The following is a 20,005-nucleotide window of genomic DNA, read 5'->3' on the forward strand; positions in this document are numbered from 1 at the left end:
CTAGGATGCACTAGGACGTTTTCGCCGATCCTGGGAAATTTCCTCAAAGGATGAAACGTCGTATTTCTATACGATATATAATAACATATTCATTATATTCAATATACACATGGTTAACGCGAAAGTGCATAAATATTTTAAATACACTTTTTTCAAAACGTCAATACTTTCTCCAAGCGTGAGAAATTCAATTACCGATTAATTCTTCAATTCTTGCGACATTCTATTAGCAGTTAGACTCGCTTTCGCCGTATATATAGCAATATGAGATATTACATATTACGAGCGACAATGTATTAAATCAAGCCACTATCAGTTTCTTTTTACCATTCAAACATGTATGGCTGAAGGATTAAAACCTTTTCCGATACATCACTTAACAATTTCTCCCAAAGATCCACGGGGCCTGCGTGAATTTCGTAAAATGTCCCATCGCATCCCGCGAGTGGACATGTAAATTTGATCGCATAATTTGCACCGAATGGCCCTGGTCCGTTGGTCAGGACGCGGAATCGATCCGGCTGCGTAAAACGCGCCCGTTGAATTATTTATCCGTAGCGCGCCCTTCGAGGACGAGAAGGGTGGAAATGGTGAAAAGGGCGTCCCGTTGCTATGGGAGGAACGGGCGAAGCGTCATGGGCTTTGCCATGGCAACGAGGACGCCAGGAAGAGACAGGAGGTGCCCGGCAGAAGGACCTTAAGGTCCTCCCTTCGGTCGACATCCGAGCCAGGTCGTTCCTTGGAGCTCCTAATTCCCCTCTACCAGGATCTCAGCTGGTTTCGGCAGGACATTCCAAGTGCCTGGTCGATCCATTGTCGCGGTTCTAATAATGCCTAATGGGGCGGATTAGCGTCTCGGAGTGTATTAGGGAATTAGCCAAGGGCGAAGGTATCGGCCAGAAAAAGTCATCCGTGTTCTCGGATCAGGATCGCCCAGCTGATTAGGACGCACCTGCGCGGCCGAGGACACCCGCTCGAAGAGGTCCTGCGGATATTAGGAGTGCAGAGGAAATCGAAAGTGGCAAGGACGATCCCGTCTGCGACTGACCCTGGGAGGGGCTCTCCACTCGGGACTCTCTTTGACCTGCGCCTAGGACCTCTGGCGAAGGATGTCCTGGAATTACCAGGAGGGTAGAAAAAATCCCGGGGTCGCCAGGATCGCTTCCACGGTGGTGCCGAATACTGGTTTCGGGGTCTAGGAAGATCCTTCGAAGGGACTGAGGGAAGTTAGGCGACATGGGGAAGCTTGACGATTTTTCATGGTTTAAAGGACACCTCATTAGGGGGGTAGGACCTCCGAGGATATTTTTCGTGATCGAACTGATCAAAGGAGGATCGCATTGTCGTATCGAATGATTGTTTGCACGGAAAATGACTTTTTCTCATTTCGAAGGACACCTCACAGGGGGCTAGGATGCACTAGGACGTTTTCGCCGATCCTGGGAAATTTCCTCAAAGGGCGAAACGTTGTATTTCTATGCACAGTAGGGCATTACTTATACGGGGGAGTTTGACGTTTCCTTTTCAATTTCGAAGGACATCTCACAGGAGGCTAGGACTCGGGAGGACATTTTCGCCGATCCTGGAAAATCGGGTCAAAGGACTACACGATGCATTTCCATACGCAGATATAGTTAACACCGGAAAATGACTTTTCTTCATTTCGAAGGACACTTCACAGGAGGCTAGGACTCGGAAGGACATTTTCGCCGATCCTGGAAAATCGGGCCAAAGGTCTACACGATGCATTTCCATACGCAGGTATAGTTAACACCGGAAAATGACTTTTCTTCATTTCGAAGGACACTTCACAGGAGGCTAGAACGCGAGAGGGCATTTTCGCCGATCCTGGAAAATCGGTTAAAAGGATTATTGGTCGGTTGTTTACAAACTGCGCATTCTACAGATCAGGAAGGTAGAGGGACGCAAGGGAGACTTTGCAGGCGTGGGCGGAAAATTGGGGGAGGGTCTTGACAAAAGGAAAAGGCCAATAATCCTTTATTGCGTTTCCCTCCTCAGTTATAGGGTACACAGGAACGTGACTTTCTTTTGTAATCTCAAAGGACCCTTCCCAGGGGGCTAGAATGCGAGGGGACATTTTCGTCGATCCTGGAAAATCTGTTCAATGAATTATGGATCGCCTGTTTACAAACTGGGCATTCCGCAGATCAGGAAGGTAGAGGATCCTGAGGGAGGTTTTGCAAGGCGTGGTCGGAAAATTGGGAGGGTGTCCTGACAAAAGGAAAACCCCAATTATCGTTTATTACGTCTCTGTCCCAAGTTACAGAGTCCATGAAATGTGACCTTTCAAATCGCGAAGGACACTTCACAGGAGGTTAGGATGTATGAAATTTCCATGGGTCCTGGAAAATCTCTTCTAAGAATTATAGGCCGTTTGTTTACAAACCTTGCATTCTGCAGACCAGGAAGTTAGAGGATCAGAGAGGCTTTGCAGACTACCTTCGGAAAATTTTGAGGGTGTCCTGACAAGAGGAAAAACCAATTATCATTTATTACGTCTCTGTCCCCAGTTACAGAGTCCATGAAATGTGACTTTTCAAATCGCGAAGGACACTTCACAGGATGTTAGGATGTATGAAATTTCCATGGGTCCTGGAAAATCTCTTCAAAGGATTATAGGCCGTTTGTTTACAAACCTTGCATTCTGCAGATCAGGAAGTTAGAGGATCAGAGAGGCTTTGTAGACTACTTTCGGGAAATTGGGAGGGTGTCCTGACAAAAGGAAAAACCAATTATCGTTTATTACGTCTCTGTCCCCAGTTACAGAGTCCACGGAAATATGACTTTTCTAATCGCGAAGGACACTTCACAGGAGGTTAGGATGTATGAAATTTCCATGGGTCCTGGAAAATCTCTTCAAAGGATTATAGGCCGTTTGTTTACAAACCTTGCATTCTGCAGACCAGGAAGTTAGAGGATCAGAGAGGCTTTGCAGACTACCTTCGGAAAATTGTGAGGGAGTCCTGACAAAAGGAAAAACCAATTATCGCCCGGACGAAAGTCAGGACTACAGGGTTAGCAAGGAGGTGCTTAGGATTTCGGGAAATTCCTACCTGGAAGGAATCCTTAGCGGTTTGGCACTGACATTTGAAATGATTTATTAGGCTGGAGTTATAGGTCTCAATACAAAACTCCGAAGAATCGATTCGACGAGCTCGGGACATCCTCGAAAAGGGAAAGCTTTTCCAAGGGCAACAGTTACCAGGATCGTAGGTTTACGTCGAAAGGTAACTCGTAAGGTGTCCTTCGCCTTTGGATGTCTATTTCCCGGCTCAGGGATCGTTACCCTCAGGAAACAAGGAATTCCAAGGTCTCTTGAAAAGGGAAAGTTTTTCCAAGGCCGGCAACTACCAGGATCGTAGGTTTAGGTCGGAAGGAAACCTTTCGTAGTATATCTCTCCTCTAGGCATCTATTTCACGGTTCGGTAACCATCCGTTTGCCCCTCGAAACGGGCCCCAGGAACTCGAGGGTGTAAACGGACTATTTCTATTCAAGATCGTTACGAATCTGCGGTTTTGTCAATCCGGCTCGTAGGAGGCGACTTTTCCGAGGTTAGGTCGAAAGGGTTTCGGGAAAACGTAGGGAAGAAAAAAAAAAGGAAGAAAAAAATGGAAGAAACCGAAGGACACTTACCAAGGGACTAGAATCGCTATGGAGGGACCATTTTCAGGGTGCTAGACCTAAAATGGCGTCGTTAATCCCTGAATGGGCCATTAAAATTAACAAAGGATAATCCAATTTACTGCGACGCAAATGACAGAGCGTCAGAACGTGGCTGGAAGTGATGCGACCGGGGTCCTTCTTTCCTTCCCCTTTTGGGATAAAAAAAGAAGTGAAACCAATTAACGGAGTTTTCGAAAGCAGGGACATAGGACCCAGGAGAAGGTACTAACTTCAAGATTTCGAAAGGTTCACCCCCCTCTGAGAAGGCGTTTCGGGTTTTATGGGCCTCCAGGGTCCCTCTTCCCCTCCTCGGCCAACAGTCCCTGGCCGCCATCTTGGATTCTCCAGTCTTACAGCTTTTCTTGGAATAGGATAATCCGCGGACAGAAAATTATTACTAAACATCTTGTCCATCGATTTACCACTCTGTTACATTTTCTTGGTCAATAAAGACTCTTTGCCCAACGTCAACTCGTCAAAGTTTCGATCAGATCCTCGCAAGGACTTCTGGAAAATTGCCCTGACTTCGCGAGAAACTATGTCGCGAAATCGTGGGAAATGCGGACACTTCTTTGATCTGCAAAAAGAGTCCAAAGGGCCGCCTAGCTTGGGGGAGGGAACCGAAGTAAGGGTCCAACAATCTCCTGGTCAGCTACGCCCTTTTTCATGAGGTCCTTTGGGCCGACCAATGGATGGGAGTCCTCGAACCATCAACAGCCTTCTGCAGCCACGACGAGGAGAATTCAAAATGGCTCGTACCCCGCCATATTCTCAAGTAAACTTCAATCTTACTCCGGCGGAGGAAAATCTTAAGGTGATGTCAAAGTGCCGTCAAAGATATCTGGTCTATGAAACTTATCACTGAATTGGGTATACCGAGTCATTTCATACTTTACAATGCGAATATGGAGACTAAAGAAGGTCCCAACACCCATGAAATTTCAATTAAAAAAAATGTCGATTATAGATACTGTAAAAACTTTGGATAAAAAGTGAAATTTCCTGGGTGTCGGGACTTCTCTTAGAGCCTCGATGTTCACGTTGTAAAGTTTGAGACTATTCGGTACATCCATATCGGAGAGATGTTTAATGAACGAGTAAGCCCTCGGATGCGACTTTCACAGCCCCTTAAAAAAGTTAGGCAGTTTTTACTCACCGGACGGATGGTTGGCCTGCAGATTGTAGTCGTCCACCTGAAGAGTGCTATTGGCTCCGCTCCTGGTGAACCTGATGACGTGGTACTGATTGTCGTTCACCTTAACTCCGACCTCGCCAATGGGGTGGTCATTGGTGCCCATGTTGTACACGGCGAAGACGTTGCCTTCCACCTGCATCGACCATCCACAAGAATCGTCAGAAACTCGTAAATAAATTTTAATTTTTCGTCGTCTACATTCATACTAACAATTTCAATCTCCAGGTAGTCGTTGCTGGAGGCCGACTCTACTCGCAGCAGCACAGCGTCGCTGTTGCTGGTGACGAATCCTAAGGCCACGGTGTCTCTTTTCATCTCAGGTCGTCGATCCGGAGGGAAGGTGTACATGACGAGGCCCCTGCCAGGTCCAAATTCGTATGCAGTCGCTTCTAAAAATGCATTCACCATTCAGTTGAACGAACCATTGCGATCCCATGTCGCGTCGCAACCGCCCTAGAAAGAAATTCCCATCGCACCGTCGTTACATGTCGGCCCGCTGAAGCTGGTCATGTCGCAGTCGCAAGTATAACTATTCCACTGCTGCACACAGGTGCCGTGATTAGCACACAGGTCATGAGTGCACTTCTTCCCAGGATGCACGTTCCCAAAGGCGTCGCATCCAGGCTCAACCAGGGAGCTGGGGACGACGGCGTCGGCTATCAAGTCAGGACTCTCCCCGCTGAGGTCCAAGGATGCAAGACATCCTTCAAAGCCGTCCTTGCTGAGGATATGCTTCGGCAATTGGGCGTACTGAGCTCTTTCCACGCCACCTAGAATTCATAGCGAGTCCTAGTTTAGATGCACCATTCGTTTCAACGGATGCGAGTAGAACCGAAAATTGGACCTTCCCTTCCTCCGATTCTGCCATATTTGCTGCTTTGATCGATCGGACAAGTTTTTCAATTTATCTCCGATAAGTTCCTCGGTTTGAATTTAAATGTGAACCGGTCGATAAGGGAGGGGAGGTTGAAAATAATTTCGGAAATCGCGTTTCGGATTTTCCGCCCGGCGAAACGTCCCTCCTGGGGAGCGAAACGAGGCGTCGCTCGGTCGTTTGATCCCGGGGCAATATTTTCATCTGTCATTGGCCACGAATGGCGGACGGCACCGAGCACCGAGTTATGGAGGGCTGCCTAAGGGTGCGACGAGGACGGAAAGGCTCGTTTCCGAAACATGGCCGGCGTCCAAACAATGATTTATCCCCTTTCGAGCACGTAGAGCGAGCCGCACGACGCAAAAGCCGGAGGAAAACCGCAATCGGTATATACAACTCCATCGGCGACCTCGATTGGCCTTTGATTCGATTTCTCTTCGTCTCTCTTTAACCTATCCCCCGTTTTCAAGGCTACATATATTTTCGCTACATATGCCCGGTCATTTTTAATGCTAAATAGGCGCGGCTTCACTATTGTACAGAGTGTCTCAGAACTCGTAACAATCCCCGAAACTGATGAAATTTGAAGTCGCAACCCTTCTCTTTGATTCTTTACTGTTCTCCGATGATCATATACCGAGTTGTATATGACTAAAATTTGGTTAATCTCAAGTGTGGGATCGAACTTGATCACTTTCAACGCACAACGCTCAGCGTGGACTCCAGATTCTTATTCCTTATTTTATTTCATTTTATCGCATATTCTCGGTTCATTATTAAATTAACTATCTACAAATAACGGCAACAATTTAAATGATACCATTTGAATAACTCAATAATGGTATCCGAGCGAATTGATGAATTATAAATTAATTAAATCAATTATACGAATTTGATTCACCTGCATTTACTAAAAGAATATCGATTTAATTAGGTAGTAATGACGACAACAGACCTCTTCCAATTTCATAATATAGATTATTGTCGTTACGTGCAATAATTTAATAACGAGCTTAGCATGAAGGAAAAATTTAAATAATAGGAGAAACGAATGTCTGAATAGCGGCGACGTCAGTTCATAGAATGAAATTTCGTACCCAAGATTGAGGAAAATTGGCTTGAATTGTTAATAACGTTGTAAATTAAATTTAATCACGATCGTTTAAAGAGTCATCATTAATATTAAATATCAACGTTCTCTGAGTTCTGGGATACCCTGTATCCGTATACATAAATATATTCGGCAGGCATGAAAAATGAAAAATTTTCATCCGAGGAGAGGCGGTCCAACGGGGTCTTATTTTCGATTTAATTCCCTCTACCGATATAGAGGATCCCATCGAGGTCGAGGTTTTCATTGCTGCCCTGACTGTTGACAGCTGCCACGTGGTCGTCGACTGCCAAGGTGTGTCGTTTCGGAGCAGGTCTGCCAATGTTCACGGCATGCCAGCGGCCGTCGTTCAACTTCGACCTGGAGTTGTCTCGCACCCTGACGGGACCGTCGCCGAGGTCGAAGACGTAGTGGATGTGTCCATTGACAAGCTCAACGGCGATGAAGTCGCGTTCCCTGCCGGCGTTGTACAGCAGCAGGCCGTTCGGCTCCCGGGTCTTGAACTGGGGAAAAGCATGAATTAGCTGCGGTACAGAATTACAAGGTAAAAGGTATACCGGTAGAATGAAATTAAGTTGGAAAAGAAGGGAAAGAGTATACAGGGGAAAGCGACAGCGGGGATGTCGGGCGGAATTTCTTCTCCGCGTGTAATTCTTCCCGGCGCTTCCCCCGCATCCTGGGAATAAATTATCCGGTTTCCATTCGTTTGACTTTCCACAATCCGAGGAACGGAGTTAGGAGCTCCTGCCCAGGACTAAGTAAACCGCCGCGGTATTTTTCCAGGTGAGCTCTCTTTTTCTCCCTCGCTCCCGCGGGACGTACTCTCTTTCCCTCCTTCTCGCGCCTCGTAAACTTGGGAAACTCGAGTCCTCCCTTGCGACACTTTTTCCGCCCATTTTTAAGGATTAATACCCGAGATACGATTACGGAATTCGACGACCCTCTGATAATGTGGGGATTTTGGATCCTCTCCTGACCTATCCTAAACTCCGTTGACACCCGGATCGTCGTTTTTGACTATGATCGTGTTTATAGATTTGACAACGACCGCGATGGTGTGTTCGGTTAAAGCTGGTTATACCAACTGAGATTAACGTAAAATTTCTTAACTCTGGTTAATCTTAGATTAGTGGAATTCGCGCTGTGCCGTTAATGTTAAGCTAACGGATGATTTAAATCCACTCTTAGGTAACCACCTGAAATCGGAGGATTACCTCTAATCATGCCTTAAGTAATCCTTGATTAGGATTTTAAAGTGAATGTTGGCCCAATCGGTCTTTAGGGCCGGTAATTAAAATTAAACGCCCGATCTCGTGTAGTTACCTAATAGCGGATTGTAATCTTCAGTTAGTTTAACATTTGTCAACGCAACGCGAATTTTTCTACTCTCAGATTAATTAATCAAAGAAATTACGAAAAGCTATTTGAGACAAAAAAATGTCTTTCTTTCAAGGAAATTTCATTGTCTCCATTCAAAGAAATAATTTCCTCGAAAAAAAAAGGAAAGATAATTTTTTTTATTCCTAGTTCAATAAAATGATACATATTTTCATATCTAAGAAACCATTGTCATCAATAAATCGAATAAAATATTCCACCGTCATTCGTTGTAATTAAACATAGTTTTAAAGAAATTTGTAGGATATTATAATATCTTCGAGTACAAAACAAATATTCCTTCAGGGTAAAAAAGAAAAGCATCGTCTTATGTTGATAAAAGGCATTAGAAGACATACTCTAAGTGAACCGAACCGTGAAATTCGCTATTATTACCAGACCTCTATCATCGGGTTCTCGACGCGTTGCTCCGGTCTGAGCATAGGTGGGCACAGGTGAGAACAGGTGAAAACAGGTGAGAATAGGCGAGGCAGACGGAGGCGGAAGCTTCGCGGTCTGTACTTATGAAATGATTAGCTAGTGAGGGGAAATTTAAATGACGCGCAGCCTCGGGTTAATTACCGGCGTTGTCCCAAAGTTACGAAACAGCCGGCAATTAAGTCCTCCAATTAGGGAGCCGGGAAGGACCCTGCCGAGTCGGGCTCGCCAAGAATTCCTGGGAGAAATTGGTGTCCTTTGGCAAGCGGATTAGGGCTTTAAGGATTCCCCGTTCATCCCAAGTTCCTCGAAACACCGAGGGGGGGTGAGGGGAACGCTCGTGAGAGGAATTGTTCGACTTCGTTGCCCGATTTCGAGATCTCGACGCTTGGTTATGCGCGTTATCGGGCCGCTTAATCCGGAGCAACATTAATTCCCTGCGGAAATCGACGTGCCGTAATTCGATTGAGGCTCTCGAGCGGATCGGATATTAATAATCCCGGAGTTCCTCACCCCTTGAAAATTTCGAGACTTCCCTTGTGGGACGGGACGAGTTTACTCGATGGAATCCCATTGTGCTGCATGCCGGAGACTCCTCGCATGTGAGGTACTGATAATAACGCACGAGACCTTATCTCAGCAGCCCCAAAGGGCGATTAAGGTGAAGTGAAACATCCTTCAAATCAGTCGATTCGAATACAACACTTTTTTTTAAGGATAATAGGCCAACCTGTCCAAAACTTTGACACGTCACTTCTGATCAGCTAAGAATTGTCCTGACACATTAAAAATTTGGATCTTTCAAACAAATTTTTTAACTCAGTCCAGACCAGAAACAAAATAGCGTCGAGCTCTCATATTTTTATCAATATACAATTATCGAAGGCTCTGATATGAGAATCGAAAGGGTAAGGACAATTTTACGACCATTTAGAACACTCTGGTAAACGATAAACTCGCATTTGAACGGGATAAAGGCAAAAAAAGTGTTGTATGCGCTTCTTTGCTAAAGCGATGGTAATATGAGGTCTCGGAGTGAAAATTTAATTAACCTGGAAATCACAGATGGCGCAGGGGGTCCCTCCGCAGTCAATTAGGGCCCAGAAGGCATGAATCCAGAGGATTTCTGGAGTTTTACTTAGATTTCTTCATAATTATTGTACGAAAACGACAGGTGGAATATGCCATTTGGTACAATACACAATATAATTCGACACAGCTGTCAATATAAAAACGAACGTCGGCAACGTAGGCATTTAGAAAAATCGTCTTTATCGACGTTGATCAAGTTCCTCGACGTGTTTCTGGTCTGGACCGAGTTAAAAAATTATCTTGAAAGATCCAAATTTTCAATGTGTCAGGACAATTCTTAGCTGATCAGGAGTGATGTGTCAAAGTTTTGGACAGTTTGGCCTAATACCCTTAAAAAAAAGTGTTGTATTCGAATCGACCGATTTGAAGGGTGTTTCACTTCACCTTAACGGTCCAGGTTCCTTAAATTTCGAAATCAGGTGGCAGGATAAAGTTTTATCAGCAAACAGTCCGGAGTGATATCCAGCCGGCGTAATTCCTCGGGCTTAATTCGAGCCGTAAAACCGGGTCCTGTAGTAAAACAGAATTTCCTTGAGTTTCGGTTCCACCGTAAACTTGGCCGAACCCGGCCGCGCGCTCCGAAATGGCGGCTCGTTGCGGAATCGCCGCGGAACCGGCGGGTGTCACGACCGCGGGTGCTCGGTACATCGAAATACTGTTCGGTTACGCTCGGGGTAATAGCCTATTGCCGTTAAATCGCATAACGGCCAATATGGATGACAATTGCGGAGGTTAATGCCTCTTGTAACGAGTCGGTCGTTGGCCGACTTCAACGGGAAAACTGACCGACGTCGCGAGTCGCTCTCGGCTATGTATAAATATGGATAAATAAATCTACACGTATATAAACGCGATTTACGGAGATGTACCCGGGAAATAGAAATTCCCTTTATGCGCTCGTATGCCCTCCCCGTGCAGGCGGATGCACCGCGATGTGTCCATCGGCTAGGAACCTAATGGAATCGAAACTATTCATTTCGCGGACGTCGAAGGGATGTCATGTGGATCGGAGCTGGTCGAGGCCGGCCTGAAAAATGAAATTAATGGAATTCGTTCGCCGATTAATCGACGCAGGATGATGCGATAGCCGTGGGAGAGGGAGAAGCCCTCCGAAAAGCGCGGATAAAATTCCCTCTCTGGTTGGAAATTAAAAAAAAAGAAATGGAATTCCTGACGTTCGCTCGATTTCCCAGGAAAGCTGGTAATTAGCACGAAATCCTGGATAACAGGTCGCGATTCTTATCTATTCATTTATGTGGCGTTTCTCATAGATATTACTTTAGGGGGTGAAATCGAGGGTAACGAAATGTGTAACTTTTTTCGTTACGAAACCATAATCGGGCATGCTTTTGCATGGTTGGGACTCTTCGTGTAGTGGGGCCGAGAGACGTTGACAAGAAAAAAAAAGATATCATTGAACCAGGGAAATATTTCCTTGAAAATATTTCATTGGTTAAATAAATTTCTTTATCAACATTTTACTATTTATTCATTGCTACTAAACTAAAAAAAATGAGAGACGCGAAAATCCGCGCGACGGAAGCGAAACTTATCTGGGTGCCAGTCTTGCTTGATTGTGATAACAATTACAGTTGCAATGACAGGTCGTCGAAGAAGTATCGACTACCAGAGAAGTTTCCTTTCCGTCAACCTTTCCACGTATATCATTCTTCATCGACAATATGTACCTGGAAGTAGATGTTGGTCTCGACGTAGGCCTTGAGTACCGGCAAGCCGACGAAGGTGTGCTTCGAGGTGAACGTGACGGGATGATGGACGGGGTGATTCCGCTTGCCAAATTTCCCAGTGACCCGGATAATGGGCGTGACACCTTGATGAGAGCCTTGGTGCATCCCCGCGCTCCTAGCGATCTCCAAATAGGGGTACCCGTTGAACCAGACTTGCTGAAGTTGGCCCACGAAGTGGGGAACGCCTTCCCCGGAGTGGAGATATCCGCCCACGTGGAGGGTGCGGAACTCCAGGATGCTCTGTTTGCCCAGGAGCGTCTCGGCTGGAAACGGCAAATGGAAATTCATAATAGAGGACCACCCGAACGACTTCCCCCTCGCATTCTCAAGAATTCTCATTTCCAGCGTTTCAAAAAAAAAAAAATAAAAGAAAAAAAAAAGAAGAAAAGAAGGAGAGGAAATAATGTGCAGCGACGAGAACCGGAAGGACATTGCGAGCTTCGGCTTTGATCGGCTAATCAATGCCCGCAATTGTAAGGAATCGATGGGCCCGGGGGTTGTCAAGCAATTTGGAGTATTGTCACCTAATTCAACATCGGCGATACTCGTTCGGCGACGAGGGGCCGGGTGGCATAGGCTGTTCGCGGGGGGTCGACGAACCGCGGTAGCCCGGTTTCTGTACGCAGGTTGATTGGCAAACCAGGCGTGTATCGATTATAAATTACCGATATCGCCGGCCGGCAGTGCCCCGGTTCCATAGAATTAATTCCGTCAAGGGATGAGCCGGCCAAACGGGGCTCGCTCAATTTTCCCGGCCGAGCGGGAGTCGAGGAAAAGATTCGGTAATCCTTTGAGAACCCTCCCCCGTGATGTTGGAATGGAGGGCGGGCTCGGATACGTCCAGGGTATCTGTTAGGAGGGGTGTATTTTAATTGCAGCCCTCGTCGATCGGCCATTGGAAAGATTAAAGGCGACCGGGGGTGGCTCCCGTCCTGAGGGGGTGGAGGTTTTCAATTCTCAGGGGAGAACCGAGTGCCAGGTCTCGTCCCCTCCGGAAGATGGATTTTGATGGATCCTCCCCTTCCCGGACACCCTTTCCAGGATATTTTCCAGAACTCGGGGGGCCGGCTCGATCGATCGAGACGCTCTTTGCCGAGTCCCTCGGATCGATCGATTAAATCGAGCGGCGCTCCCTTTTAGGGTTCGAGGACCCACCCCCGTCCCCTCTATATGCGGGGTAAGTAACACCCACGTGGCACCCTCTATATACCTAAGTGTCGAGCTTAAGCGCGGCTCCGTATGGGGATACGAATGGCGGGTCCGCGGGAACGAATGAATGCAATCTATATGACAAATGGGGGTAAATCTAAATCCAATAAAGTAAAGGGTAATGGCGCCGTCGACCGCCATTGTGACAGTTATTCTACGGTGTATTGGTTATTGGTATGGCCGGGGCTGATGCCCCCCTCGATATACGGCAGAATGTTACGCGCATTGTGGTGCTATCGATCCTGGACGCGAAACCCCGGGTTCTGGCACCTTTGTCTTCTAGGAGAACCTTAAAGTCCAGTGAAAATAATTTACTAAGATGCACCGACGCGTCGGAGGAACCCTCGAGTTAGGTTTTCGAGGACCTTGCAGGGGGCGTCTCGTTGTCACCGCCATACGACGTCTTGGAGGCTCCGGTAACGACGACCCCGAGTACACGCAACAAGACATTTCGGAATTAGTTGGCCCGCGTCGGTGCGGATGCAGTATGCAACGCGGCATACTGCGGTGCATAAGCTAAATCACCCTCCCCGGCGCAATACCGCGTCTACGTACTCGTCCTGGGGTGGGAGACGTAGGTTTAACCACTGCTTTCTTGTCTCTCCCTCTGCAGCGAGGGGCAACGAAGGGTGGCAGAGAAACGGATACAGAAATTGCAAGCCAGAAACGGGGTTAATATTCCATATTACGTGCACGTTCGATCGCGGCGGAGGGCAGTCCCGCGGCAGGGTAATTTCTAAGAGGATTACACGGTAACGTGTACACGGCAAGAGAACTCGCCCGTTAACGTGATCCCTCTTAACGAGGTGACATACCGTGCGATACGTTGTCTCGTGGAAAGGTATTCGGATCGGACCCGAAAAGTCCTTTTCCCGCAAGACGTGTCACCTCCCAAGTAAGGTCCCATCCTTACACATCTACTCTGAGAAAAATAGAAACTTCATTGAACCAATGGAATACCTTGATAATTTTAGGAATAATTATTTCACTCGGATAGGCTCGAATAGATTGGACGGAACTTTACCGCGGAATTTCTATCTCGCCGATTTTCCGTCGGGGTATCCAACGAGCGTCGCGACGGGAAAAGAATTTCATGGCAATTGCCATCTCGCCGGTCTTTCGTCGGGGTATCCAACGAGCGTCGCGACGCTAGGAAAACTTCATGGCAATTGTTATCTCGCCGATCTTTCGTCGGTGCATCCGACGAGTGACGGCGCCGCGCGGTTTCTTGAGGGAAACGACCCAACTCGGAGAGTTCACCGCGCGGATAAGCGAGCTCGACTGGCGAGTCGTTAGGGTTGTTTTTCGCGGGATGATTTCCACTTAGCCGGTTATCTCTCACCAGCGCTCGGCTCCGGCGAATCCAGAAGAGGCCGGGAAAATTGGAAAGGCGCCAGCCTTGGTGCATGGAAGCCTTAAGGCCGCCGTAATCGATGCACAGCGGGCTGCACTTCGCGCCGCTTTATGCACCCCACGTGTTTTCCCCACTCGATGCTCGTTCCACACGTAGCACGTAAACCCGCGACATTCGGCGCGCATTATGTCGCGATTTATCGCCACTTCCGCTTATCGGGACACTTACGAGCGATGCGCCCTACATTGTTCCTCCATTTCACCAGGGCGTCCAAGTGCACGCTTTCTTCCGTGGACTCGACGAAAGCGCGTTCGCATTAACGCGATTAACGCGGACGACAGAATTCTGCGGAAAATCGGGGGGTGCAAGGGACGCCCAGGTGGAAGGGCGACTTCGCGGTCTGGACAAATTACGCTTTTAGCGCCGCCACGAGGGGGTGACAAATTTCGGATCCGTCCTCCCTCCGGCGAGACCCGCTTTCAAATCCGCCCCATTTACATATCCCGTCCGATTCTTGCGACTCCTCTCCGTGAATGCTAATTGGACATTTCCCCCGGGTCCTGAAAACCGCCGCTGCGTTGAAACGGGTCGCCATTCCATCCTTTTCCCCCTCTACCGAACGGTCATCGAGCGATTACCGAAATTTTCCCTCGAAGTGCTCGATAAGTCCGAAATTTGTTCACCTCCCCCCCTGGAGAGGGGGCACCATTTTTCCAAATTTCCCGGCAACCGCGTGTCCCAGTTTGTAAGGTAACAGGTTAGGGATCTTCGAGAGAGGTCTCATTTTTCACGGCCACTCCGACAGGGTACACTGGGAAATTTCAATTTTAAACTTGCTGCATCTACGAGTACACCTTACACGCCCCCCCCATCCCCCTCCTGTTCCTGCACGTCCCCTCGAAGAACCCCGGCGAGTCGGGCCACCTCCCGAGGGAGAACGCGAGAGGATCTTAAAAGTTACGTGAAAAATTACCGTCTCAACTTTCCCTGGAAATTTCTAATTTCGGTCCTCGCCCTCGTAGGCAGGTGCTCGCCCCCCGCGACGGAATTGGCCCCCCTCGGCCGTCTCGCTACCCTCTTCGTCTTGGAAACTGTCTCTCATCCTCTCGTCCTCCACTCGAGGACGAGGACTTAGCGTCCAATATCTTTCCTCCTTATCTCGGTATCGTGTTCCTCCTTGTTACTATTCATTCGAAAGGGTTAGACGACACGATAAGAGTAATGTTGCAAGGCAACAGGTCGGATAACCTTATCGGGATCGTAATGTTGGCTTTGCACTTGCTTATCGCTCCTTGATATTCGAAGCCACCTACACCTTTGGGGGAGCTCCTCGGCAAGGATCAAGAGAGCGTTCTCGACCACTCACGAGACGCGGAGTTGGTTTCCACGTAAGGGCGATATTTCAAGCCGGTGCCGTGCCCGTCGGGTATTGCTCGGCGCCGGATATTTATGCTAAACAGGGATTCTGAAATACGACGGCGCCGGCCGGCATTTCTGCATCCCGGCCCGGTCTCGCACGAGGGGTAATTGCCGAGCTCGTCGGGGGTTGCCATTAAATTAGGCTGCCGGGCGTGCCTGGGCGCGCAAACGGAGCCGTCGAGTGGACGTCGCGGAAAGCCCGCGCGGAAAAGTCCCCGAGAGAAAACCGATACGTAGAGCGGCCTCGCTCGAGGTCAAAATGCGTTTCGAGGGCAGGCCGAGGAAGGACCTCTCGAAGATCCGCCTCTTTTTGCGGAATACCTGCGCTCGGAAAAGCTCCCATGGGGGAGGTGGAACCTGGAGAGTCCTGGAAATTCCGGATAGTTAACCGTGGGAGCAAATCATCGTAATAAATATCCGAAATAAGTATCTCGAAGAGCAACCGAGTGGAGCGGGGGAAATCAATCGCGGTTACGAATCGTTCCACGTCAATTTCCGTAGGTACGTCGAAGGCGCGTTACGCTTTCCCGGTGGATGGGAAATTAGTGAGCGGCCCCCCTGCTGGATCGGCGCCGTCGTCGTCGGGAAATTACATGGGTTGGCTGACCTGACCTATAACTACGTCGGCAACGAGCTCGACTCCTGCCAGGGCAGACCGAAACCTTGGTCCTTTGAGTGGAGAGCGCGACGACGTCCTGCGCAGTTCCGCATTATGCGCCCATTAGCGACAGGTGGGACGGGGATTTCACGGGACAGGTGACTGGGAACGGAGTGTAGGGTCCAGGGGAGGCCAGGGCAAATTGTACGTCGGATCCAGATGCAAAATAGTTGATTGGTTTCTCGCCACCTCGAGCCCTCCCCTGCTCCCTCTTCCAAATGCTGGGAAGGGAAGTGCGCCTGCGGAGCTCCGTTTTCGAAGGTCGAATTCATGGTAGCCCCAATGCCCGTGTCAATGCTTCGCCAAATTTTGACAAACTCGAGGACGCGTCGTTTTTGACATCGTCTACGTTAAGGTGGTAGGAAAGTGGAGAGAGACGGCAATCGTTTATGAACAATTTTTCCGCAGTGACAGCCACGTGTCATTTGACGTTTCGCCACGTGGATACGGAGGCCTTAAGGAAGATTCCGAAGTTCATACAATTTCATTTTCTATAAAATTTCTATGTTAACGTTTCATCGGTCTCTCGTAAAAGATAAAGTTTCGTGGGTGTCAGGGTCTTCCTCGGGGCCTCTACATTTACGTGGGAGAGTTTCGAAGAACTCGACCCACCCAGTTCCGAGAAAAGTTGCACAAACGATTGACCTCCCCAGACGCCACTTTCATATCACCTTAAGGCTCGATCGGGATCCCGAGGTAATTGCCCCAGCTCGCGCCTTCGTGCAGGCGGTCCGTAAAGAACGGTCTTCCCTGGAAATGCAGACTTTGAGGCCCTCGTTACGTAGACGGGTCTGAGCGGAGCTCGAAGGTTGTCGAGGAAATTGCCCGACATTTATTTCGCCCCGTTTTCCGATGTCCTTCCCCCCGAGCTCCCCTGCAAGTGCATTCGATGGCAGAGATGCATGAACTGCTGAACTCACCCCTGACTGCCGGCTCGTCGTCGACCTGCAGCTTCAGAGAGCTGGCTCTTCGAGAGAACCTCAAAGTGTGCCACACGTCGTCGTTGAGGCCCTGTCCGGCGGTCAGGATCTGAAAAGAAAATTCGCAAAATTTCGGAAACTGGAGACTGGTCCAGACGGGCCACCGGAGGACCTCTGGAGCTGACGGTAATGAATTAATTGCACCGACATTGGTGCAGATAGTGCTCGGACTCCGGCAAGAGAAACACGATGGCGGCGGGGACGGAATCGATCAATTCGCTCGCAAGATGCATCATCGGCTGTCGAGGGCGAATATGTGCACTGCGACGGTGGCAGCGGCTCTCAATGGGAACGCCGCGGAACCGCAGCGATTAAATTATCCGAATGTAACGGTTCTCGAGGCCGATTAATCTCCATGAAATTGCGCCAATTCCCCATTAACGAGACTGCCCGACCGCACTCGGCCCCTGCCGTCGACCGACCCCATGGCCCGCCCGAGGGTTTTTTATTCCGGGTGGAAATTTACACCGACACGCTACCCTGTCTCCTTAATCGATCGAGGACGGGCCATTTCGTTTATTGGGCTTTCAAACATTAGCAAGGGGACGGGGATAAAATTGGAAATAAAAACATTGGGCCGTCCGCTCTTCCGCTCCCGATGGCTCGACAAGTCCCGCGGGGAAAAAACAATGCGCATACGTGCACTCCCTCCTGACAGTCAGGCTTTCCTTGCTCGGACATTTTTGACAATCGGCCAACACGTATCGACAGCTCCAACTGAATTTGCCAACCGGGGGGCGATAAACCACTCAATTATACCCCCAGATGAAATTACAGCAATCCCCTATTAACGCGATGGACTAATATTTCAATGATAATTCCCCCCACGTGACCCGCGATCGAGCGATTTGATTTCTCCTCGATACAAGCCTCATTCTAAACTTAATTATATCATCCATTTACTCAATCCCTAGAAATCTCATCATTTTGTCGTTTAACCCCTTACCCCGTGTCTCAACAAAATTCAAGTTGAAATATACTGAAAAAAATGAAAGATAACATATTTTTCAGCTGAAGTTGAACGCATCAGCACCTACTCTGTCTCTTAAACATTTACGACACATTAAAGAAAAAAAAAAAAAAAAATCAAGGTAAAATGTACCGAAGAATGGAATAAAAAATATATTCTTGAGCTCTTAGCGGTGGAATTAAACAAATCATAGGTAGACCAGGAGAGTAGGATGTTCCTCCTCTGACGCCCTCGTTTCTCGGCTACTTTTGACAATCACTCGGGGCGTATCGACAGAACGAAATGGACTCGCCGTGCCAATCGGGGGCGATAAACCATCCCGGCAGAGCCCTCATTTGTTCGGGTCCCTATAAATCCTGGGGACTCGTCACTATCTGCTATTTAGCGCGGCGCGACACATGATATCGCGTGACGCGTGGGCTGCGGGCGCGCGTTCGTAACGTAACGTCAGCTCTATGTCACCGCTATCGTTCGCGCTTTTATTTATCACCAGCCGTGCCGCGGAATCTCGCGGACGTGCCGGACGAGCGCTCGGTATCAGCCCCGTCGTTTCCGATTCTCTTTTCGAAATGCGAATGAAAAATTCCTCCGGAATAGGACCGCCCTCAGATCCAGAACTGGCAGAGAGGTCTTATCAAATCAATTCGTAGAGATTTTAATGAGCTTAGAGCTTCGTTAGGTATAGAGTCAAAATGACCGACTGAGTCTTATTTTTCGAGTTATTTGTATTTTAAATGTATTAAAAATGTTGGGGATATCCAAGCGAGTCGTATATACCTTAAGGGTAAACCGATATATGGGAAAAAGATAAAATGGGTACACGAGCTTTTATCGGTTATTCTTGTAAAAAAATTCATATCAACAGTTTTGTGCCACGTGAACTTTTGCTACGTTAATTTAATTTTGATTTAGATTACTGAAAAGTATATGAAAAAATGCTGGATTATCGCTCTCCTTCTAAGATTCATTTTTATCTCCCTCCTCTCCGCGCATTTTGTCCATGTTCATTTAAATTTCCCATTTAGCCGGGAGGCTGGATCGGTTGCGTTAATTTCCTGTGTGCATTTTCAATCTCGCGCAAGCCCGTAAAAATGCCCTCGATAATCGGAATTAAATGAAGGGGAAATCAATGATAACGCTAATTCGGAGGGAGATTGAATGGGATGGGGTACATCCTGAAGGGGTCAATTAATTATGAGTCAAATTTGTACGATCAAAGTGTCCTCGTCGGTGGTGAATCTCTGGTTCTGAGTATTTCGATCGATTAAATATCGGTGCAAATACGAAGGAAGTCCTCTTTCGCACTTTTTCTCCGGGTTAATTTACATTTTCCATTTACCCCTGAGACTCGACCATTAATTTTTTGCACGCGTTTTCGATTTCGCGCAAACTCGCAGAAATGTCCAAGAAAATCAGTGTATAGGGTGGAACTCGATGGTAACGATGATTCGAGGTGGAAGTCGCTTCCTAATAATTATCAGTCGGGGTCAAATAATTATCAGTCATGTCTCGACGATCAAAATGTCCTCGTCGGCGGCGAATCTGCTGTTCTGAATATTTCGATCGATTAAATATCGGTGCAAAGACGAAGGAAGTCCTCTTTCGCACTTTTTCTCCGTGCTAATTTACATTTTCCATTTACCCCTGAGACTCGATCATTAATATCTTGCATGCATTTTCGATCTCGCGCAAACTCGCAGAGATGCCCAAGAAAATCAGTGTATAGGGTGGAACTCGATGGTAACGATGATTCGAGGTGGACGTCGCTTGCTAATAATTATCAGTCATGTCTCGACAATCAAAGTGTCCTCGTCGGCGGCGAATCTGCTGTTCCCAATATTTCGATCGATTAAATATCGGTGCAAAGACGAAGGAAGTCCTCTTTTGCACTTTTT

At 47.9% G+C, this 20,005-nt stretch overlaps 1 protein-coding gene across 1 annotated transcript in view; it reads right to left on the reverse strand.

Moving 5' to 3' along the window:
* Positions 1-4,841: 4,841 nt before the first annotated feature.
* Positions 4,842-20,005, reverse strand: part of LOC105695210 (neurexin-3) — a gene marked incomplete at its 3' end in the record, with an annotated part of 160,551 nt that continues 145,387 nt past the window's right edge. The window contains exons 16-21 of the mRNA XM_023432059.1: positions 17,081-17,189; positions 11,461-11,783; positions 7,077-7,368; positions 5,357-5,650; positions 5,091-5,269; positions 4,842-5,013 (exon numbers count right to left, since the gene is read on the reverse strand). Coding sequence (XP_023287827.1) covers positions 4,842-5,013; positions 5,091-5,269; positions 5,357-5,650; positions 7,077-7,368; positions 11,461-11,783; positions 17,081-17,189 — 1,369 coding nt within the window. The remainder of the gene's footprint in view (positions 5,014-5,090; positions 5,270-5,356; positions 5,651-7,076; positions 7,369-11,460; positions 11,784-17,080; positions 17,190-20,005) is intronic.

This window comes from Orussus abietinus, unplaced genomic scaffold, assembly GCF_000612105.2.
Source record: "Orussus abietinus isolate OABI.00-Male unplaced genomic scaffold, Oabi_2.0 scaffold134, whole genome shotgun sequence".
NCBI classification, from domain to species: Eukaryota; Metazoa; Arthropoda; class Insecta; order Hymenoptera; family Orussidae; genus Orussus; species Orussus abietinus.